At 50.0% G+C, this 24,912-nt stretch overlaps 1 protein-coding gene across 2 annotated transcripts in view; it reads right to left on the bottom strand.

Annotated features, from left to right (window-relative positions):
* The window catches only part of ADCY3 (adenylate cyclase 3), an 87,807-nt gene that overhangs the window by 36,497 nt on the left and 26,398 nt on the right, over positions 1–24,912 (bottom strand). For both annotated transcript variants that reach the window (XM_023619401.2, XM_070236571.1), the window contains exon 3: positions 11,732–11,881. In XM_023619401.2, the coding sequence (XP_023475169.1) occupies positions 11,732–11,881 (150 nt within the window). The remainder of the gene's footprint in view (positions 1–11,731; positions 11,882–24,912) is intronic.

Genomic DNA, 24,912 nt, shown 5'->3' with positions numbered 1-24,912 from the left:
CATAGTAACTGGTTCAAGGTCATGTGGCGAGTAAGTGGCCTCGCTGAGATATGAAAGCAAGTCTTACTGTGCACCCTGTGTTGGCAGATCTTTCCATATTCTAAAGCAGTTAGAAATATAAAGTTTTACATAGAATGTCCAAATTTTGAAAACTCTGAGCAGGTCAAACAAAACAGATACCGATAGGCCAGCCATGGTCCAGAGACCACTCACCTGATTCTCCTAGTTGGCGGATCTCCCAAACAGAAGCCCTCGCCAGGAGGAAGGGACTGAGTGCCGACTCTGATCCTGGGCTTGTCATGATGATTAAATGAGATAATCCAGGAGAAACAGCCAGGGGCTTGGCACAAAGTAAGCTTTCAATAAACCATCCCTCTAACTACAGAAAACTTCATTCCGACAGCCAGATGAGGGTGGGGGTGCACCACAACCCTGGCCACACCGGACCCAGACGGTAGACTCTACAGCTGTTTGGAGAGAAGAATGCTGGAGGATGGGACAAGGGCTCAGGAGCCTCCAGAGCCCAGCAGGGACCCAGAGCGGCAGCCACACAGCCCATCACCACCAGTGCCCGCCTCTCCCTGACAGCAAACGCCCTCCCACTGCCAGGAGCCCTCTGTGGCTCTGGAACAACCTGTCCTCTGTGGGCCCACCATCTGCGTTACCTAAAATGTGCACTTGTGTCCCTAAGTCCTGTAATGCTGGAATGAAGGATGTTCTATGAAATCCAAGAGGGGCACTAATGCAAGAGGAAAGCAACAGAGGCACCAATGCCTACTTCACACCATGGGAAATTTACCTGGTGACTCTTCTCAAACCAAGAGGCATTCAAGCCTAAAATAAAAACTAAAAAATGTCAAGACAGACTCATAGGTGGTTCTGAGACAAAGTTAAGACAGCAAGATCTTTCGAGGCTGCCAGGGGCGTTCCTCTGAAGCTCGCATCAAGCAGATGATGGGTTTGCCCCCCCAACATCAGGTGCTGGTAACCTGGCCACGCAAGGAGGAAAAGGCAGGGCCGCTAGGAAGCACGCTCCTCTGGCCCATCCCCGCCGCCCCTCCCCCTCTCACTAGTCCCCAGGAGGCAGGTCTCCAGCCCGACCCTCACTGCTGCTGGACAACAGGGGCACTTTGAGGGCTGACACTTGAAGTCCAACCCCAGGCCAGGAGGCAGCTGGCCCCTCCCTCTCTCTGTCGCCCTGACTCCCCTCTCCCTGCCAACCTCTGGAGAGAAGAGGGCTCAAGGTTGAGATCACTCCAGGCTTTCTCACAGCAAAAGGTCTCGAAGGGAGGAGTGAGGCAGGCTCGGGCAGAGGTCAGAGGAGGGACATTCAGGGAGGTAGGGAACTAAAGCTGAGCTTAGGAAGTGGCAGCATTCCAGAGTCCCAAGCTCTGGGGCTCCCAGGAGAGAGGGCTGACTCTCACAGTAAATGAGTGGTTCTTCCCTCAGAGACCGGCTCCAGGGCAGGAGGTCACCCACTTAGGGAAAGACTGGCACAAAGGAGAAACGCTGCCTGGTCACAGGTGACCTGGGTGCTGGGCTGTAGTAGAAGGCGGGGCAGTGAAGCGGCTGCTGTCTGTGCATCGCCCCCCAACTGAATGGAGAGCCAGCCAGCACCCACCTACACCACGTTCCCAGGGCACCACAGAGGGAGACAACCCAGCCTGCTGGCTCTCACGGGGCTGGGTGCCCGTCTATGGTGCTCTGCATGGTCAGGCCTGGGCTATCCCCCAGATGCCAGGGTCCCAGCTTCCTCCCCTCTGAAGGGGGGACCAAAGGCAGCCCTCTCTCCCCTGAATGAGGACAAGGCTGGTGGACCTAACGGAACATGATCTGAAGAAAGTGCAGGCCTCTCTCGGCCACCTCCGCTGTCGTCCCTCCATCTTCCCCCACATCCTCCTTCGACCACGTCCCACTTCCTGGGAAGTAATTCTGAGTATGTGATCCAGAAAGGCTCAGAATTCTGAGGGTTGGACCTGCCAACAGGTGTGTACGGGGTGGATTTCTTGGATGGCTGCTGTTGCCAGGTGGCAGTTGGGGAGCTTAGCAACCCTCAAGGTCCCCAACTAAATCCTGGAGTATGGTCACGTGGGAATGAAGAAAAACGACTCCAGTTCCTTCCTCTGGGCCTCCTGCTCTACCCTCACAGGCCCGTGGAGCTGAGGGGAGGCCGGAGCGAGGCCTGAAGTCCACCTCGGCAGCCCTGGGTCACAGGGAAATGCCATCGGACTGGGGAAAGGGTTAGATATGTGCTCGGTTGATGCAAAGGGAGCCCCTCGCATGCCAGGGTCACACACATAGAGCTTTAAATCCGCAAGACCTCACAGCCCCCAGGCCCCACCCCTACCTGCAGGGGCGGAAACAGCCAAGGGGACTGGAATCCGAGGCCCCACCCACTCTTCATTACCCACGTGCTCCCTTACCTCACGCGTCCTTCACCAGCCAGGCACACACACCCACCGACGAAGCAGAGGGGAGGCCTGCCCGCGAGGCCCAGGGCTGCCTCGTACCTTCCCAGGGGACGATGGCCACCCATCGGGAGTTGTCCACTATTAGCAGGAGGCTGGTCATCCTCACAAAGGAGAGGACAACCTCCCAGGTGACAGCAGCAGAGGGAAAGGAAGGAGAAGATCCAGGATCGGATCCCTGGCACCAGCTCACCCCAGCCTCATCGTCTAGCTGAGGCGGACAAGGCCCAGAGAGGAGCCTGTGCGGGTGGAGGCCACACAGCTGGGAGGCAGACTCCCCCACCTCCCCACTGCACTTCCCCCCAAGGCAGTTTAGAAAATAAGATAAAACGTGAGACATGGACCCTGACAACTGAACTCTGAAAGGAGGCCCCCTCTGCAAAGGATATACTGAGAATTTTTTTTTAATTGGGAATATTTTTTAAAAGGCATTTAAAAGCTATGAGTACACGGGGGGCCTGATGTGGCACTGACCTCAACCGGCTCCTTAAACAGAAGCCACGTCCCAACCAGCTCCTGTTTCCTCTCCTGCTAGAACTTTCTACAGCTCCTTCCAAAGTGATTTGACGTCCATGACCTCATTTGTATTCTCAAGAGGGCTTTCATGGGAGGAAAGTGAAGTGGACAGAGCAGCCTCCACCAGCCTGCACTCGGCTCTGAACACAGCCCCGCGGACGACCCCGGGACGTAAAACCAGTCCAGAGGCCATGCCGCTCAAAAGGTCGGCCCCGATGCCCAGGGATGAGCTCCCTCCGTCCCCGCGGGAACCCTCCTAACTGGAACCGTGGGGAAAGGGGTACCCGCCCCAGCCGTCCTCCTCCACGCCCCTCCTTCAGCCAGTGTCCCCAGGGGCTGGGGCCGGCGTGACCGCAGCTAATAGCACTGAAGGGCTTCGCGGTTTCTGGGCTCATCTCAGTGCCCTTATTTCAAGTGATTCCCGAACAACCCCATGACACTGGTATTATTGTGAATCCCAATTTTTCACAAGACTAAACTGAAGACAGAGAGGCAAAGTGCCACCGTCACACAGAGAGAAGGTGGGAAACCAGGTCTCACTGTCCCCCAAAACGCTGGCGGAGATGCAAACCCAAAGTCCAAGCTCGCCAGGGGGTGTTCGCTGGCTGGCGCAGGCTCCGACTCCAGTGTTGGTCACAGCGAGGGGAACGCACAGGACGATGCTGTGGGCCAGGATCCCGGTCCTCGGTCCTTATGGGCCAGGACAGGAGACTGCTGCTCTGGGCTGTCCCAAAGCTCAGCAGCTGCCTTTCTGTCTGGGTTTAAAAATCAAGCTTGGGTATGGGGTTTTCTTTTGGAGTGATGAAAATGTTTTGGAACTAGATAGAGGTGTTGGTTACACAACACTGGGAATGTACCAAACTATACACTTTTATATGGTTAATGTTATGTTACGTGAATTTCACCTCAATAAAAATGAAAAAAAAAAGGCAAACCTGAAAGCCTTTTCTAACAGAGAACCCAATTTAACACATCATATTTCTTAAAAATTATTTTTAAAAGAAACCTCCAGATTATGGGAGGTTTTAGTGCTCTTTCCTATACTTCCCTGTATCTTCAATTTATCCAATAACAATAATACGATGGTAGGCAGTTTAAGTACGTACTAGTTAGCACTGTGCTAAATAAACACTTTACATTTAGCTTCCATAATAAACATATGACAGGCAGAAGACTCGATTATCTGGTTGTTAACTGCTATGCTTAATTGCTATATATGAGAATAAGGCGTTACTTATAATCAGGATAACTCCCTTTCAAAACATAGAAGAAAAAAGACTTGATGGAATATGCCTCTGTCAGTATTTTTTCTCTCTACACTCATGCATCATTTAATGATGGGGAAACATTCTGAGAAAAGCATCGTTAAGTGATTTTGTCATTGTGCGAACACCATAGAGTGCACTTCCACAGACCTAGGTGGTATAGTCTGCTACACACGTAGGCCGTGTGGTGCTAATCATATGGGACCATCGTATATGTGGTCCATCGTTGACTGAAACGTCATTATGTGGCGCATGACGGTACTGTTATTATTGTGCACCTATTTTATGATAAATTGATGATATGATGCCCTTCATAATGTTCATAGGATGCTGTCTTGTTAAATAAAGACTCAAAGTGCTGCTAAGGGCCATAGATCTGATTTTGTTTTGAAATCAAGTGTTTTCAGTAGCTTGGCCACCTTTGTGATTAGATCAGAGAGAGGTGTATACTCTAGCACCAGACTCCATGCTAGGCAGATGTAAATCTCTCTTGGTTGAATAAATATTGATGAAAAAAAATATTCGTTCTCTCAGGAATGATAATAATGGAAGTGTTTTTCCTGGCAATTTTTCTAAATGAGGGCAGTAGTGGTAACGGTAATGCCTTTTATTCTGACTAATACATACCAGCAAGGAAATGGGGAGTAAGGGAGGGGAGAAGAATTTTACCAAATATTGTACAATATAGGCTAAAACAGAAAAGAAACTCTTCCAAATCTCTGTTTACCTGGCTGTGACTTGAGCAAATGAGCACAGAGCAGGCACCAGCTCACAGGGCGGTACCACTGCCTTGGGGCCTGTTCCCTGTGGCTGAGGTTTTCAAACAGGCGTCCTTGGAGGAGCTACAGGGGTTCCAAAAGCAAAGAAGTATTTTCCAGACAAACAAGGAAAACTTCAGTGCCTAAGTGCAGTCTTATTCATGGCTGGGAGGAGTGTAAATTGTTTGAACCTCCACATGGGACAATTCGGTGATACTTATCAACGTTAAAAATGCACATGCCTACTTCCTCACAAAGTTAAACAGAACTCTCATATGACCAAGCAATTCCACTTCTGGGTATATACCCCCAAGAACTGGAAAGGAGGGACTCAAACAGATACTTGTACACCAATGTTCAGAGCGGCGTTATTCCCAATAGCTAAAAGGTGGAGACAAACCAAGGGCCCATAAACAGATGAATGGACAAACAAAATGTGGTATATACACACAGTGGAATATTATTCAACCTTAAAAAGGAATGAAATTCTGATACCTGCTACAACATGGATGAACCCTGAAGACATTAGGCTAAGTGAAATAAGCCAGTCACAAAAGGACAGACGTTGTATGACTCCACTTATATCAGGTACCTAGAACAGGCAACTTCATCAAGATAGAAAGTAGACTAGTGATTGCCAGGGGCTGAGGGAGGGGGTGGGGAGTGAGTGTTTAATGGGGACAGAGTTTCTGTTTGGGACGATGGAAAAGTTCTGGAAATGGATAGTGGTCATGGTGGCACAACGCTGTGAGTGTACTTAATGTCATTAAACTGTACACTGAAAAATGGTAAACTTTATGCTACGTATATTTTACCACAGCAAACATATGTACGTATAATTTTTAAAATGCACATGCCCTTTGACTCAGCAATTCCCACTTCTAGGTTTTTAGCCTTCAAATATACTTGCACATGTATGACATGGTGTCCCTATAAAGATATCTATTACATCAATGTTTGCAGTAGCAAAAGGTTGGAAATAACCTAAATGTCTACCTATAGGAGCCCAAGTAAATAAGTTATGTTACTTCTCTCTAATGGAAGACAATACAGTCATTAAAAGGATGAGGCAATGCAATATGGACTCAGAACCCTCTCTAGGATAGTAGGTGAAAAGATGGAGTATAGAAGAGTGAACATACTACCATCTGTGTGTGTGTGAGAAGTCTCTATACACAGATCCGGAAATGAGTAGATACCTCTGAAAGGGTACACAAGAAAGAGGACAGTAGTTGTCTGAGGGATGAGGAAGTAGATGGCTATGCAGGGGCAAGGTTATTTCCCAGGGGATATCCTTTTCCACACCTTTACAATTTTATACCATGTACACTTTTAGCTATTCAAAAATAACTTCAAAAATTTTTAAATAATGTCCAACTTTTGCTCCTTGCTACGATAGAGGAGCTTATATCAGACAAACCTTTTAGCTAAGAACAACTATAAAAGCTGGATAAAATACAGTCATGCTCTGCATAATGATGTTTCAGTCAATGATGGACCACATATATGACAGTGATCCCATAAGATTAGTACCATATAGCATAGGCGTGTAGTAGGCTATGCCATCTAGGTCTGTGTAAGTACACCCTGCGATGTTTGCACAACAAGCAAATCACTTAACGATGCATTTCTCAGAATGTATCCTCATCGTTAAGCGGCATGTGACTCTACAAAAGGACAGCTATCTGAAGGCAATGGGAAACAACCGAGGCAGCCAGGACTGGAGGGGACAAGACTGGTGAGAGAAGAGAAACACATTTAACTGAGCCCAACACACTCTGCCACTTTTTCCCCTTGAGACCAAGCTTGAGAAGCTGACCAGAGAGCAACGGCTAGAGCTTTCCAGGAGCTGGAGGAACAAGGAATGGCAAGCAAGGATTCCAAGGCAGAGGAGAGGAGCGAGATCCTGGAGAGAAGGGAACCATAGACAAGTGAGCCTGATTTTCTCTACAGTAATCTCCTCGAGGCATTTGCCGATCCCTCAGCTGCATGGGGCAAGAGACCAAGAATCCAAGCTCAAAGTGACAGCCAAGAGGCTAAACTCCAAGCAGAGTTTTGGCAGTCTCATAATGCCGGGCAGTTCAGAGTTCTTCAAAAGGAGGAGCAGTTTTTCAGTTAAGACCCCTAAAGGGCTATTTCCTAACAGGAAGCACAGAACAGAAACAGACCAGCTCTCAGACTAAAACCCAGCCTGAAATCTTCTCAACCCCACGCTGGATCAACGGGAGCTGCCCCTACCCTCACCGTCTGCCTCAAGAAACGTAAATCTTCTCTGGAGAGACACATCATTCAGGGCCACGACTGTTTTCCACACACAATATGCAGTGCTTAATAAAAAAAAGTCTAGGATGCCACGAGACAGAACAAAAATCAATAGAGAAAAGGAGCCCCATCGGTATTCCAGATATTATGGTTGTCAGAGACTTTAAAATAAATGTTTAATATGTTCCAAAAAATAGATGACAAAATGGAGAACTCAACAAGAGAACTAGAATCTATTTTTTAAAATCAAACGGAAATTCTAAAACTCAAAAAAAATACAACACTAAAATTAAGGATTCAATAGATGAGCTCAAGCATTGATTTGACAAAGCAGAAGAGAGGATTAGTAGGCTGAAAGTTAGGTCAGTAATGTTTGAGTCTGAAGCACAGAAAGAAAAAGAAGGAAGATTCAGGGAACACGGCAAAAATGTCTGATGAGGGTACCTAGAGTCCTAGAAGGAAAGGGGAGAATGAATGAGGCAGAAGCAACAAAAAGATACAGGCTGAAAAATTTCAAAACTGATGAAAGACATCAAGCCACCAATTCAAGATGCTCTTGAATACCAAGCAGGGTAACTACGAAGAGAACGCCAAGGCACATCACTGCAAAACTGAAAACCAAAGACAAAGAGAAAACTGTAAACGCAGCTAGAAGAAAAATACGCAGCACTTTACAAGGAGCAACAGTACGTCTGACAGCTGGCATGTCAACGATAGAAGCCAGAGGATAACGGAATGACACCTGCCAAAGGCTGAAAGTAAAAACTCGGCAACCTAACATTCTATATCCGACAAAAAGTGACTTTCAAAATTGAAAGCAAAATAAACAGACTTCCAGCAATGAGAAATGGAGAGAATTTACTGCTAACAGACCTCATGAAAAGTAAAACTAAAGGGAACTCTTCAAAAAGATGGAAGCACAGAAATGAGGAAGGAATGGAGCTCAACTAAGAGGGTAAATGAAGTAATGAATATTAACTGTGTAAAACTAGAATAATAATGTCTCGTGGGGCTTAAAATATATGTTGAATTAAACACATTACAATAGCCAGAAAGTGTTGAGGGGGGGAATAGAGGTTGTAAGGTCCTTGAATTGTGACCAGAGGTAAAAGTAGTGATTTGGGGTAGATGCAAACGTGTCATAATTGGCATTATTTCTTTTTTGAAAGATATTCTGCAGAATACACATTATCCTCAAGTGCATCAAAACCGATCGCATGCATGTACACCTCAAACTAGTATGATACTGTATGTCAATTATACTTCAATAAAAAACTCACGCGCCAGGTCAAAAGTCAAGCGCCAACAAATTTCAAAGGATTGAAATCATACAGAGTATGTTCTCTGATCACAGTAGAATTAAGCTAAAAATCAATAATAAAAAGATAACTCCGAAGCATTCCCCAGATATTTGAATATTAATTAACGTACTCCTAAATGGCACATGGATCAAAGGCATCTCAAAAGAATTTAGAAAATAGTTGGAACTAAGTGACAAGGGACATATGAAATATCAAAACTTGTGGAATACAGCTAAAGCAATGTAATGAGAGGAACCTATAGCATTAAATGCATGTTTTAGAAAAGAAATGCTGAAAATTAGTCACTTAAGTCCCATCCCAAGAATGTAAAAAAGAACACCAAATTAACCCCAAAGTAGAAGAAAGAAAACTACCAAGTTAAAAGCATAAGTTAATGAAATATAGAAATGTACGAAGAAAGCACCATAAAAGGTGTTTCACTGAAAAGGCTAAAACATTACTAAACCTTAGCAAGACAGAGTAAGAAAAATAAAAAACAGAAAGTACAAATTATCAATATCAGTACTGAAAAAAGGAACTTCACTACAAAGCCCATAGACAATAAAAGACAAAGAGAAAATACGATGAACATTATGTTAAAAATTTAGATGAAATGGACAAAAGTTCCTGAAAAAACAAAAATCTTCTAAAATTTATACAAAAAGAAATACAGAACCTTCTATCTGTGAAGGAAATTGAATCTTCTCATAAGGAAAACTCTGGACCCATAGGGCCTCACTAGTGAATTCTTCTAAACATTTAAGGAACAACCCAAATCTTGCTCAAACTCTTCCAGAGACTGCAGAGGGAACACTTCTGAAATTATTTCACAAGTCTGGCATAACCATGAGACCCAAACTTGTCAAGAACATGGAAGGAAAGTAAAACAGCAAGCAGATTTTTCTTGTCCACAGTCACAGAAGTCCTAAGGAAAATACGAGCAAATTGAAACTCATGGTGGCAGAATTCCGGCCCTCCCAATGGTAACAGTGCTTTGCTCATTCCCAGAGGGATTCACACGTGTTATCTCTTTTTACCCAAAGGTTTTATTATCATCTACACTTTATATATAGGGAAACTGAGGCCCAAAGAGGTAAAGGAACTAGCTCAAGGTCACACTCAGGCTAGAGCTGGGCTAGACAAATTCATTCCACTTGACGGACATTTACAGACACCTGCCGCGTACCCAGCTAGGCCTGGGATGGACGTCTGGGCCTGTCCTCTCCAGCACTGCCTTCTGCCTTCCTGGAGTTCTTACCCCTGGGCCCAGTGTGCTCTGCTGCCACAGCGCTGGGGCAGGTAACACAGGAGCAGCAGCGTGGCCTGGGCAGGCTGCCGGCGCCCCCTGGCTGCTCCACGGTGCTCGGGAGGCTGGGAGCACACACAGGGGCCCTCTCTGCCAGGCCCCAGGCTCCCTGCGCTGACCCTGCCCTGAGGGAACATAAGGCACTGGGCGTGAGACAGCGGGCCTCACAGCCTGTGCACTGCGCCCTGACTATCATCATTTCCAAGCTCTACAAAACACTTCTGTCTGTGTTTCTCATTTGACCCTCAGGGAACCCTGCAAGATGAGTTATCAATACCCCCACTTTGACTAGCAATACCCCCACTTTGGAGTATCAATACCCTCACTTTGAAGTATCAATACCCCTACTTTGCAAATGAGGAAAGTGAGGCTCCAAGGGGTGGATAACTTGTTTAAATTATCTAAGCAGAGAATACCAGAGCCAGGGTGAGACACAGGGCCTTCCTCACCACCCCAGGAGGCCCCCATCAAGTACTGTTCAGTGTGATGGAAGACGTCCTGGATTATATGACACGAGACAGACAAGATCAACACAGACGCATATGCTGAAAACTGCACCAAAACTGTATCAAAAAGAACTCCCCAGCCTAGCTAAGCAGTAACACATGTATTTTTTTTTTAATGTAAAGAACCCAAAGGGATGTCTTCACAGTACAAGACATAGATACAAACAAGACAGTATAAAAACACAGAAATTGAAGAATGCCTTTCAAGGGACCCAATAAAGGCATAAAGCGGGATTCTTTAAAAACATTCAGCCACAGCAGCCCCTCAGGAAGCACATGATGCAGAAGGGGGCAAATACGATGAGCTGCTGAGCCTGGCTCTTTGTCATAACGGAGGCAGGGAGATTCCTTTTCCAAAACTTGCCTTTTGAAAGAGATGAGTCCAAGGCCCAGCTCAGAAGCTTCTAGATCTCATTGGCAAACAGAAAGAGAAAAAACATCCCCAGGACAGAGGAAGCTGGGACCCATCAGCTAAACGACTCATTGTGTGCCTTCAAATAGCACCGTCTAAAAAATGTGAGGCCCGCCAAGGGAAGCCCCCGGCTGAGGGTTCCAGAGAGGCCCCCAAAACAATGACTCCGTCCACCTGAGTTGCAGGGTCCATGGAAACAGCAATTTTAGAGAACCCAGAGCAAACAGCACCACCTGAACACAAATAACATGGTACCCAGAGCAGAGAATCATATTTTCAACCTATGGAGTTTGTCTGTGAAGAAGAAAGAAACTTATGGACAACAGGAAATTGGTGGATGTCATTTCTGGGGACCTTCAAAAAGCATTTGAGATGAATCCAGACCAAAAACTATTTAAAAGACTGAGTCACATGAGAACCAAGAGGTTCCGTGGTAGATCAGGCTGGAGTAAAGCCATTGAGCAAAGAGCAGGGACAGCAAGAACTTCTCTCGATGGAAACATGGAAAGAGTAGGGTCCCCAGGGATTGGGCTGGTTTTCAAGGAAGTGGGGAGATTGCCCCGAGTGTGAAGGAAACTAATGCCCCTGGGCGGAGGGGTGAGCGGCTGATGGACTTCACCCAGAGGAGCCCCCGAAACCAGGGATGGGTCCCCCGCTGCAGGGAGAGCAGCTCTGAGCACACAGTAGGTGTGCAGTGCGAATGTGCCATGGAATAGGAGGCAGTGGCAGAGAGAGGCAGAAGAGGAATAACACGAAGTGATGCCCGTGGAAAGAACTGAGACACCAAGCCCCAGGGAGCCCCATGGGCCCCGTATTGCACTGGGCTCAGTCCCTCCCGAGGGGCCCCTCCTCCCCAGTCACGGTCCCTGAACCTGGGCTCCAGGCCGGACTCCCCAAAGGCCACCCCAAAAGAGCCTCGAGAGGCCGGGAGACTCACCTGCTGCTGGCTCTGCTCCTCCAGGTTCATCTTCACCTCCAGCGACTGGCGGGCCTCCAGGAAGGCCTTGCGGTGCTTGCGGTCCGCCATGTAGTAGGACATGACGCCCACGATGATGGCGCACAGGTAGAGGAAGACGTTGGCCAGGATCTGCGCCCCGAGGGGAAGAGAAAAGGACAATGGTGAAGGCACATCCTCAGGAGAGGGGATGGAACAGGTGGGGCGGGCAGTCAAATCCCAGGTCACCTGGTGTCCAGGGAGGGCCCCAGCAGAGCCTCTGACCTCCACAAGGTATGCAGGCCCCGAGAGCAGACTCTGCCCCACTCAGCATGGATGGGTGACACCCAGCCACGGGCGTGGCTCCAGGCTGGTTAAGGGGTGCTGTTCTCCCTCCTGCTTTACCTCTTGGGTAAACGGGCCAATCCCGGCCTGAGCAGCCCCTCTGCTACCCACTCATTGATGCACTCACTTGTTCAGCCATCACTCACTGAGTGCGTACTTATCAGGTGCGCTTAGATGCTATACTGATGGCTTGGGGAGGAGAGCGAATGAAGCCCAGATCCACCAGCCCGGAGTATACAATCCTAAAAGCCAGGCTGGTCATATGGAACGTCACAGGAGACCTGAGGCAGTCCTGGGCTGATTCAGCAGTCGCCATGCTACCTTACACGTGTGCTGCAGGTTTACAGGTTTCCGGGATTCACATGCATCCTCTCAGCCAACCCCACCTGCCAGCAGGTGAGGGGTGGCCAATGCCAGTATCCAGGTCCCATGAGGAACCAAAGTTACAGGTAGGGGAAGAGGGGGTTATGCGACCTGACATCCGTCCTGCAAGCTCAGTGCATTGGCATAAAGGGGTTCTTTATGCATCAAGAGCCTGTTTCCCCACCCTGGCATCCTGCAGTCTCCCCTAGGTGTCCCTGGTCCCCAGCCCACTCCCACAGGCTGCAGGGACTGCAGACCCAATCTCCTCCTGCCAGAGGTAACAGTGGGTATGGACCTGAACATCCAAACAACTCCTGGTTTCCTGGCACTGGCTGCTGCTGGCTCCAATCTCTGATTCTGATTGGGCCCCACCTGGGGCTGGACCAGGTGCTAATTCCTCCCACTTCTCCAAGACCACTGGCCGGGAGCCTTCTCCAACAAGGCCTGTGTCCTGGTCTGGCTCCTCCCACTTCCCTGATGCCAGCTCACTCCCACCCCCTGAGGCTCCCTCCCATCCCCCCTAATTCCCTGAGGTCCCGCCATCCCTCCTCTGTAGGGTGTGGCTTCTCTGGCAGGAGTGTGGAGTCGAGATGCAGGAAGGGAGGCAGAATTCTCAATTTCAGGTTGGCCTGGTGGAATACAATGGATTCTGGGGTAGGTGAAAAACGCAGGGGTGTCAATTTAGATTTGCAAACAAGCTGGTTTATTAGACAGTCAGGGAGGTGAATTCTGACACTAATTCTCTGGCTACTCTTGGTGACGCTGCATCCCCTCTGACTGTTTTTGTGTTTCATCAGGGCTGATCAATACTGACCCTGAGGACCCGTCACCCGCCAGCACCCCCAGCCAAAAGTTCCTGCCATGTCTGCACTTAGTCACCAGTGCTGAGCCCGGGGTGGGGTGGGGGATCATCGGCACTCACCAAAGGCCGGCTGAGTCTTGAATGACTGAGTGGGTGAGCGGTGCTGGTCTCCAACTCACCAGGTGCAGCTTTCACAAGCGTCTTAGATGGCTGGTTCCAGAAACTAAAGACCAGTTGTATTCTTAGGACTGGAGAGCCCTGACCACCCACACCATTCGTGGGCAAGCAGGTGATTTCAAAGTCCTATGGAACATCTCCCTGCACCTTCCAGGAGGGCATGACAGCCCATACCTGTCTGAGTGGTGGTATGAACATGGCCCCAGGGCACTTATTTAATATCCAATAATCTGAGAGTTGCCAATTTATGTTCAGTAAATCAAAGCAAATCACACAGACCATGCTGGGTCGAAGCCAGTCTGGTCTGGGGTCTGGGAACCTCCACCAACCCAGAGGCCACCCTCCTGAGGCGGCTGTATGGCCTTGGAAATCCGCCTGCCCCCAAGTTCGCAGCGCAGGAAGCTGGCTGACAAGGGTTGACAGGGGTGCATCCTCACTGAGCAGCGGCACTTGGCCGAAGCCCACACGGGGTCCAGATACAGCGGCCACCAGGGTCCCCAGGTTCATGGGCTCTGGGTCCTGGAGGGCAAGGGAGAAGCTGCACGTAGAGGAGCCACACGTCTGGACCCCACACCCACCTGTGTCAGCAACTCTAACCGGGGGCTCCAGACAAGACAGGCTGCTCTGGGGCCACAGACCCGTCTGGCCCTGGCCACCACCAGCTTGGGCTGTCACACTGGCTGGGGACAGAGCTGTGCACCCGGGGGTCTTCCTGACCCCACGGACAGGCCCTGCCCGACCACTTCATGGGGTGGATGGGGCAGACTCGGTATGGCGTACAGTGCCGAGCTGGTGTCAGGAATGAATTGTCATCAATACCATCGGGCGTCCACCTAAGAAAATCAAACCTGCTGTGCAGACCGTCAGAGAGGAACTCTAGTGGAAAAGTTTCAGACCAATCACCACCAAAGACTGCACCAAAGAGTGTAACAGGATTCAGGTTTGGTTCATGCCTGGGGACCGTCTATGTAGGGCAGCATTCCTTTCACTGAGCTGTGCATATTTGAAAATAAAATCTATTCTGGCTGCATTGTAGGTACATACAGTATAGAAAATAAGCTCAGGAGGAGCCCTGGACTTCGGCACTGCTCCTTGCTAGCTGGGTGATCTTCTGGGTCAAATAACCTCTCTGAGCTCGTTTCATCATCTATGAGATGAGGGGTGGACTGACTCATCTTGAAGGTCCCTGCAGTCCTGACACTGTCTGGTCCTCCTCAGACCTCAGTTGTGAGGGCAAAGGTTGGAACTGGAGATGACCTCATCCAGAGAGGCTGGGGGGAGGAGGCTGGAGAGAAGGGGAAGTGGGTCGGTTCCCAGGTTGGCCAGGGAGCCACACTGCCTCCCGTCCCCTGAGCACCCTGTCACAGAGGCCTCGTCCCCTTCCCAACCTGCGCTCTCTGATGTGGAGGCAAATGGCTGCCTCTGGGCCACAGTCATGTGGGTCCTGCAGGTCCCTCCATGCCTAGGAGTTCCCTCCTCGCTTCCCAGTGAGTTCGTCTGTGTCTAGATAATTCTCCCGGGAGTCCCAGGCCTTGGGTTTCTTAGAGCTCCCCGAATTCTCTAAACTTGCCTCATCTGAAGAAAAGGCCCTCAGGGGTGCTGCTGCTCTGTTCCACCCAACCCTTCTCTCCCACATGGCCATGGCCACACATGGCTGCAAGGCCTGGAAGGAGCTCAGCAATCCTCCAGCCGGGAGGAGAGTAGGGGGAGGCTCCGCCAGGACCCACAGGCGGACTCCCAGCTCCAAGGCCAGGACACACATCCAACAGGGTGATGCGGCCAAGGCAATGAGACCTCCAGCCGAGGAAGCAGGGGTCCGCTCTGGGGAAGAAGGTTCGGGAGGCGGCAGGAGGAGCTGTGCTACTAGTGGACGAGGGCTCTCAACATGGTGACACAGTCACCTGGGGTGATGGTCACCCGGCTGGCTCCACCCCAGAGGTGCACAGCCACCAGCAGGGCGGGCCCGGGCAGCCATCTGTAAACGCTCCCAGGTGACGTGTAGCCAGGACTGGGAGCCCCTCTCCTGGCCTCAGTTTCCTTGGCTGTAACATCATCTCACATCACAACATTATGTCCCAGACACAGGCACCCACTTATCTGCCTCATCTCATTTAATCTTTACCAGGCAGGTGGTATTATTCCGATTTTACAGGAGAAGGAAATGAGATTAAGCAAGGTCTCAGAACTAGAGGACAAGGCTCCCTCCCGCACTCATCTCTTACTCCACGATGCAAAACCCAACCCTCGGCTGACTTACATATTTATGGCCCCTCCTTTCCCCAGAAAGATAACATACATTCTTAAAACTAAAATTAAAATTGCCATGAAGACACCAGCCCTAAAGCACTTATGTGTGAGCTGCTGGCATTTTTAATCTGAAACAAAGTAGAAGGTCTAGAGATTTCCACAGCTTCCATCCATAATGGTGGCCATTATCTCCAGGCTCTTAAAATTCAGAAATTTCCTGTTTCATATTTACAAACATAAGTGTGTCCACCTTAGCAAACTGGACGTGCTCCTCAAAATATGTTGGGAAAAGAACCAGTTTCGCCCCTGCGGCAGTGCTGAAGCCCAGCGCTGGGCCTGAAGAAACAAGGGTGACTCCCTGACCCCAGGAGGCCGTCACTGGCCAGAGAAGGCCCAGGTGCAGGGGAGGACATGACGACAGGAGTGGAGTGGCTGTCATTTCTCTAAAACACTTCCATCAGACTGCCTCTCCTGATACTTTGGGAACTGCAGGCCTAGGACAAACTTTGGCCACCAGGAAGCTCGAACCCTAGCGAGAATCTGAAATGTGTCTCTCATGTGACAATGTCTAATGGGCATCTCCAAATGGAGCCTTGCGCCGTGCTGGTCTGGGTTTACTTTTCCGTTGCTGCCCCTCCAGGGGGAGGGGGCGCCTCCTTTTCAGACCTGGTCTCTTCTTCCTCCAGGGCTGCCTTCCCTGCACCCACGTATGAGCACACACCTCCCCCAGCCACACCCGGACCCCCCAGCAGGCCCCTCTGCCTCCTCAAGAGCCCTCCTGCCTCCTCTAGCAGACGGGGCACCGGGAAGCCTCCCAGGTTGTCCCCCTCACCCCTGAGTCCCCACATTTCCGGAAGACGCCGGCATTGGAGAGACGGGGTCTGGACACACGCTCAGTGAACAGGCACGGCGGGAAGGCATCTCCGTCTCTATCATCAATAATGACATCTCAGGAGAGCGCCAGCTATGGGGTTCTGCACACAGGACATCTGACCAAGAGAAGAGACCAGGGAGGCGCTCCCAGCCGGGCAGAACTGCAGGCCCACAGGAGCCCTGATGTGCAGACCCTCACTCCCCCACACGGTCCGGGGTGGCCTCAAGCTTGACTCCCACGCCTGACTTCAATCTCGGGGTGAGCCCTGTGCACCTACAAGGCTGAGAGGCCCCGCTCTGCTGAGAGGGGCAGCAGTCTTACTTCAAAAGCACTGTTCTTTTTCAACACAAGATTTAAAAAGAATGAATAAAATGAATGAATCTCCCAAGTGGGTAACGTTCAGACCAAAGCTTCCTCGAGCCCACGACAGCTGGATAAAGTGTTTATAACACCCCAGCTCAGAAAGGCAGCCGTGAGAAGAGTCCCCCACAAAACCCTTCTTCCTGGAATTTGATGAATCACAATATCCCGCACATTCTCTAACAGCCCAGGGGACTCGCGCTGCCCTAGGCAGGGCTTCAAAATGGAAGTCACCCCCTGGAGGCAGCTGGTGGCTCCAGTGCCTAGGCTGACCCCTCCCTACAGGCTCATGCCGGCCTGCAGATTCCAGAACACTCCAGAACTGGGGAGGAGAAACCAAGGGACAGAAAGCTGCTCTGGGGTGCCCGTGTCCACGTCGGCCGCCCTCAGAGACCTTATGATGCTCTGCTGCTGGGGGAAGGCTGCGCTGGAGCCTCTGTTCATTAAAACTAACTTAGATGTTTTGGAAAAAAATCTCCAAGGAGCTGCAAGGCAGGAAGGAGCAGGGGAGACGGCACCTCCGCAGGCAACCAGCCTCCCCAACCCAAGGAAGCCCAGCCAGAGTCTGCATGGCAGCCACACAGTGCCCGTGGGGTCCCCACCTCTGGAGCCATGCTCGCTGCAAACCCTTGGGGGGCCTACTGGTAGAGGAACGAGTGGAAGAAAAAGGTCGGGCTGTGTAGTCACATAGACCAGAGGCTGTGTGGCCTGGAGCAAGTCACTTAACCTCTCTGAGACTTGGCTTCCTCAGTCTCCCAGTAACCCTGACTGCCTTTCCAGTAAGATTAAAAGAGAGATTCTATGCACCACCACCTTGCACAGGGCTTGGCACAAAATATGTTCTTAATGACTTTTCCTTTCTTTTCTTCCAGAAGGGAGAAGGCAAATTAGTACCCAGTAAAACATTTCAATGAAGTTTTACAAAAGCCTTCATCTTCACTGTCATATTTGTTTGTCACAACAAGCAAAGTTTTCTTATTCTCATTTTGTAGAAGAGACTTGAAGCCCAGAGAACTTAGGTTACGAGCCCACAGTCTCCCAGCCGTGCTGAGACTGGAACCCAGATCCCCTTCCTCTTTTTTTTTTTCCTAAAAGCACAGAGTTTAAGTTTCAAGACACTAAAAAAATCTGTCCCATCTTAGGGGACTGAACATCAGCAGCCAGCCTGACCAGGCACGTGTGGCCGCGAGGCAGGCCCACTGCTGCTTTCTTGCCCAGCCAGCAAGCACCCCACCCAAGCACACATCCAGGGCTCCTTTCCCCAGCTTACTGTCTCCCGAGCTGAACTGTGATGAGGGTCAGCAGAGGCTGGGCATCGTCCAAGGCACTGGGGCCCCCAAGGAGCACAGAATCCAATAAGGACCTGGAGCATCTACACAGGTAAGGAGGTCTGCAGACAGTGGGGTGACTCTCTTGTGCTGCCCTGGAGCAAACTCTAGCATCACTGTGCCAAGAGATGTCTGGGGTCTCCAATAAACACAACCTTATTCAACACAACGCAAGGTTCAAGCCTGGGGACACCACGGACATGCCCTTCTGAGCTGAGCTGGGCGTTTGTCAAGTTTCCACCACATGCCTCACAACGAAAGGAACTCCAGAAGTTTCCTACTTGTTTGGGCATACCTCAGCTAAAAGACATGCAATGTCCACCCTCTTCCAAAACAAAGACTTCCAGGACAGGCATCCAGCCAACTTGACATGTCACACAAGGTCTCTCATGACCTGCTGTGTTGCGAGAATAGCTTCTCAGGTTGCATACCGCAGGGGCCCCACTCTGCAGACTCTGACACGATGGTTCCCCCAGAGACGTGGATCATGGCAGCCCTGACAACTTGGCCCTGGGGTCACTCTCGTGTCTTGTATCTGGCTGCTGCCCACCAGGCTCCCCTCACTCCAGCCACACTGGGCCTCTCTCCAATCCTCTAACAAGGTGCTATCTCAGGGCTCTACGTCTCCAACTGGAACATTCCTGCCCCACCTCTGCCTGTGGAGGGCCTCCCGTAGTGATGATCCCCTGACTTAACCCAGGCCAAGCACGCAGCACACACCCAGGCCTGGTCATCTCCCAGGAAATGACAGTTACAGTTACTATTTCAAGACCCAGCTCCAACGCCCCGCCCTGATTCCCCAAATAGAACTATTCATTCATTCATTCATTCATTCATTCATTCAAAGATTTAGTGAATGCCCACCCTGTCCCAGGTAGGTGCTGGCATTTAGCAGCGAATAAGGCAGAAAAAGCCCCTGCTGTTATGAAACTGATGTTCTGGTAACAGCAGACAAATAAGAAACAAATAATTCAACAACGAGAGCATCAGAGCCCAGCAGAGAATAGAAAGGATAAAGTGACCGGGTAGCTGCTTTAGACTGGGGAGTGAAGGCGACTGCTGGCCCCAACGCTCACTCCCCTGCACAAGTACTACACAGCGACGCCCTTGCCACGGCCTCACGGGCAGGGCAGTGCTCTTCCTCCTGCTGACTTTGACCACAAGACTTGCTTTGGCCAAATGGATGTTAGTGCATATGACGTGAGCAGAGTTTTGAAATACACTTGCTCTTCCTCTTGCACGTCTGCTGGCACCATGAGAACAATATGCACCCAAAAAAGCTCACTGGTGCAGCAGAACGAGAGACCTACAGTGCAGAACCAAGTCCAGCTGAGCCCAGCCTAGATCAGCCACACCCCAGCCAAACCACACATGTGCGAGTGGTGAGAAATGTGCAGTTGTGAACCAACTGAGTTTTAGGTTATTTGTTACGCAGCATTAGGTGAAAACAGCTGACTAAGACACATCATTAGGACAGATCTCCCTGAAACAGTGTCATTTAAACAGAGATATGAATGACAAAAAAGACCCAGCCACGGGAAAAATCAGAAGAAAGAGCATCCTGGATGGAGAACATACTAGTGCAAAGGCTCTAGGACACACACCTCTTTTCCATGAGACTCATCCTTTCCCCACGCGCCCCCTGATGCATCTGTGTCTCTCTCCCCGACCAGGACGCAATAAGCACCTGAGGTCAGGGTGCAGCTCTTACTCACATTTGCATCTCCAAGGCCTGGCACAGCTACTGGCAAGTAGCAAAAGTGAGCTGCATGAACGGCTACCGTAGTAGAAAGAAGCCGAAAGAAGCGTTCATGCTCCCCTGAGATGTTCCTCTTGATAACAAAGCCAAAATCAAACTAGAGAAAGGCCAGGGCAGTGGTTCTCAACCAGTGGTGGTGGGGAGCGGAGGGGTGCTCTGGCCCCTCTGGGAGCCATTTGGCTGTGTGCCTGGGGACATTTTTAATGGTCACAACTGGAGGGAGGGTGCTCCTGGCATCTACTGGGTGGAAGTCAGGGATGCTGCTGCTGAACATCTGACAATGCAGAGGACAGTCTCCACAGCAAAGAATACTCCAGCCCAAACTGTCAACAGATCCGAGGTCGAGGAACCCTGGCCTAGAGCAATGCCTTCCTTCCTTTTTGACTCCTGAGTATTCACAGGAAACTTTCCTAAGCTTTTTTATTGAAGAATTTATTGAACTCTTTGTTGGGAACAAGCAGACTTATTTTTATATCAATTGTAGACCTTGTGGGCTAAGAGGAGAACACTACTGACACTTGCTGAACCTAAGGACCCAGGAGCCTGATAAACACCCCCACAATGGAAAGCAGGCCCAAGTCACAGGGGCAGAGACGATTAGGACCAGAGAAGGCCTTCTGGTCTACCTCCCTGTAAGAGATGCCAGAATGAACATCTCACACTTAGCATTTTATACTGACCAAGAGATTATTCACTTGAACTCTGTAGACTAGGTTAGGAGGAGTCAGTCAGCCCCTAAAATTTGGGGCAAAATTATGTCTTGCCCTTTTCTGGGAAGCAAAGTCCACTGCTTTCACCAGATTCTCCAAAGCGTCTATTAGCCCAGATGATTAAGAACCACAAAAGCAATCAAAAGCTGCCCCCTCCCCTGTGCCTTCACCACAGAAACAGAAAACACCAGGTCACAGCACTTTGCATCTCCTCTCATTGACGGGACCCCACTAGTCAGCGACCTTGGTCTTTTTCTCCTGGCCAAATAATGCCAATTCTACTTAAAGGACTCTATTTTAAAATGTTTAATCACGTTTGGCTTCAGATCCTTTTTAAATAACTCAACCCTACAGAATTCTCTGTGAGTGGCAGGCCCCAGGCTGGGTCCTGAAGAGTGAAAAATGACCTCAAGGAGCTCACATCTACTGGGGCAAAGAAACTACTGGAAATGGAGGAAGCACAGAGTGAGTGTGAGGGAGAAGAAGGTAGGTTAGCAAAGGCTCCCGAGAGGGAGAAAACTTGGCTGAACACACTCGATTGTGGGCTTTCGCATATATTGACAACACGGAGCTTTTACATACATTTCAATATATAGATTCTGGCTGGTAAAGGAAATTTAAGCCAATTTCTAACTGATGACCAATGTTAAATGAACAAAAGGCAAAAAACAGAGCCAGCCCTGATGGCCTAGCAGTTAAAATTCAGTGCACTCCACTTCGGCAGCCAGGGTTCAGTTCCCTGAGTGCAGAACCACACCACTTGTCTGTCAGGAGCCAGGCTGTGGTGGCAGCTCACACAGAAGAATCAGAAGGATTTACAACTAGAATATACAATTATGTAGTGGGGCTTTGGACTGGGGGAAAAAAAAGAGAGAAAGATTGGCAACAGATGTTAGCTCAGGGTGACTCTTTCCCAGGAAAAAGAAAAAGCCAAAAAATAATAAACTATACTGTCTGGGATTAACCAGAATGACAACAGGCTTCCACTCTGCCTGCTCAGGTCTTCTGACCTCTAGCAATACTAGCTGCATTTAGTGCACAGACCCTGACTTTCTGGAATTGTCTCTGAATGACCTTGAGAACATATGTACCAGCCTGGAGATTTTGAAAGGAACATAAAATCTGGAGACAGAAGATTTTTAGAATTCCAGAAATACGATCATCACGCATGTGAAAAAATGGAAGGAGATCACTAATGACAGAAAGACAAGGCCCTTCCAGATGCAGCCTCGGAACAGAGCGAACCCTTGGGACACCAGGACTCCCAACCTCGCGGTGCGAAATGACTCAGATCTTGAGAGTAAAGCTTTTTCTAGACTCTCAGCTGCAGCAATGGCATTACTCCTCTCCTGAACCACGGCGGCTCTGTGGGCAGTCGATCTCCTGTTTCCTGTCCCTTAGCGCTGCTTAGGCTCACTCAGCAGCCCTCTTTCCGGCAGCCTCAGACCCTGCCCAGGGACAGCTGGGATTTTTTTCAGTCGCTGGTTCTGACTCAATCCTTCAGGGCTTATTCCTCAATTGTTGTTTTTCTGGCATCTCGGAATGCCAGGTGCATCGGCATTCCGAGGGGAACAGGTTAAGAATGCATAATCCTGGGTCCCACCCTGCCTGCTGCGACCGAGGAATCTGCATTTCGCACTCCCTTGGGTGATTCTGTTCTATGGAATCACTGTTCTAGGTCGTGAGGTAAATATTCAGACAAAAAGTCAAGATCCTCAACCTTGCTGGTTCTTTAAACCAAGCTCTCAGTGGCTGTGACGACTTTGGGTCACCTCCCCGTGCCCTTCTCCTCTTTGTCTTCTGTCCACTTATTCTCTCCTTTTCTGACAACCTTCTGATCCTTGGCTCACTGTCACCCTGAGTAACCGTGCCACCTCATTATCCTTTTCCTATCCGACCAACGTCTCCCCCACACATCCAAGGCCACAGCCGCTGAGATCTCTTCCCTCTGTTAATGCTGTTTCATGCATCCTGCATCTAATTCAGTTCCTGGTTTTCAATTCAGATTTTTAACTTTTCTAAGTTTCCTTCTCATTATCCCAACCCTTTCTCCTGCAGCCCCCATCTCCCGACTCTTGGCAAAGCGAGTACATACTCACTGTACGGGAGAGACTGGTCTGGGGAGACCTGGCATGGCCATGGACCAGTCCTCTCAGTGCACTGTCTTAGTTACACGACACATAAAGACTTTCACTCCCAAATCCAAAGGCCTGGCAAACTGTCACCTCTCCTAAATTTCTTAGCCTCGACAGTCTTGAATCAGCACCACCTGGGAGTCCGCCCCTCACCCTCGTTCAGGAGTTGCCAACCTGGGCTGCATCGCAGAATCACCCTGGTGCTATACCCGGGCAGCAACCCAAAACAGTGAACAGGCCCAGACATTGGCGTGGTCGAAAAGCTCCCAGGTGACTCTGAGGTGCAGCCGGCGGGGGAAACACCACTTAAAGACAGTGGGAATAGCCGAGTGCGCTATGATCTCCCAATCTGAAGGTCCCATTTCTGCAGCCGAGGGATGGGACCACAGCAAGCCGCCTACGCACCCCAGATAACTGGAACATAGCATCCAACACCATGTACGTCCTCAGTAACTTCTGCCGAACACCTGAACCAGCGCCCGCGCCTTCTCCCTGTCTCCCTGGGGCTCCTTTCTGCACCTCCAGTGGGGCATTCATTCCCTCTGGTCTTTCTCAGTCTCTTTCCTCCTGCCACCTCCTGGCCCAAACCCTCACTTCCCACAGGGCTGGGCACAGACTCCTCTCCCTGGTCCCTCTCTGGTCCTGCCAAATCACCCCCTGGCACCATATTAACCTTCCAAAATTATCTTTTTGCAAGTGCTACCTCCTGCTCAAAACACCCCAAAGCTGCCAACTGTCCAAAGGGTAAAGTTCCAAGTCCTCATTCTGGTGCTCAAGGTCCTGCATACTTTGGCCCCTGTGACCTTTTCTAAATATCTCCCACAATTCCCTGATGTTAACCGTAACCATCTGCTTTAGCCAGGCTGGTGTCCCCAAGGTGTCACCCAGCAGGCACTTCTGACCTCAGCACCTGCTGCGACCCACATGTCAAGAGCTCTCAAACTTTTCCACTAGAGCACCGGGGAAGGGAGCCTCCCCTCTCACCTCCTGGTGCATGTGGATTCTGCATTCTATTCCATAAATCCATGTTTGTGTTACTATTTTTAAATGGTGTAAAATGTTTGCCTTTGAGTGAAACAGATGTGCTATTATATTGTACACTCCACTAGGTCAGGGACAAAACCTGTCCCAGTCACCACTGTGTCCCCAGCACTCAGCAAAGCCTGGCACAGAGGAGGCACTCAATGACTACTGGGTGAAGGAATGAATAAATGCAGGAAGGAGGGAGGGAAAGAAGGAAGGAAGGGAAGGAAGAAGAAAGTGGGGGAGGCAGGATGGAAATGCCCCCTCCACGGTTATCCTGAGGCTTCAAGGCAAATGCACCCCTGCACTCCCCAATGTGAGTAGCACCCCCCCACACACCTTCCACCCTTCCCTCCAAATCTGGCTGAGCCCCACCTCCTCCAGAGCCTTCCTCGAGGGCCCCACCCCAGAGTTCGCATGCTCTCCTCTACGTTTCCTGAAGAGGAAATCTTTGCAAGATAAATCATTAAAGCGAAAGGAAGGTTTAAATACGCAGTCACACCCAGATCTCATTTCTGTAGAAATGAAATAGAGAGAGCAGGAGCAGAAACGCCAAAATGTCAACAGTGGTTATTACGTGGTGGAGGGGGATTTACAATTGCTGTTTTCTTCCTTTTGCCTTATAATCTTTCCGCTACGAATCTCTTCGTGAAGAGACAATAAAGACAACTATGTGAAATTTCCCATTGCTCCCCTCACTTGGACCGCCCTGACCGCAGACAGACCCCGGGACCCTTTGCGACAGAGACTCCTCTTCATGGAAACTGTCCTTCACTCGGGGGCCCTCCATCAACACTGCTGGCAGGGAGAACCTCCAGGCAGTTGTTCCAAGCACCGCCCAGCTCCCGGGTGGCCCCACCCCAGCGCCTCTCTATCTGGTCCAGAAGTCCATGAGAACCTCTCTGGGCTCCCTTTCCACGGAACATGCCTCACCTCCACGTGATGACTCAGAGGGCCAGCTGGGAAGAGAAAGTTTCCAAAGGAGTCCAAACAAGGCCTGGGCACAGAATGCAGTCGCCTCGCCTACTGCCCTCTGCCCTCCCGCTCTGCTTTGGGAAATT

This window comes from Equus caballus, chromosome 15 (genome assembly GCF_041296265.1).
Source record: "Equus caballus isolate H_3958 breed thoroughbred chromosome 15, TB-T2T, whole genome shotgun sequence".
Taxonomy (NCBI): domain Eukaryota; kingdom Metazoa; phylum Chordata; class Mammalia; order Perissodactyla; family Equidae; genus Equus; species Equus caballus.
This window is presented reverse-complemented; position numbering and strand designations above follow the sequence as displayed.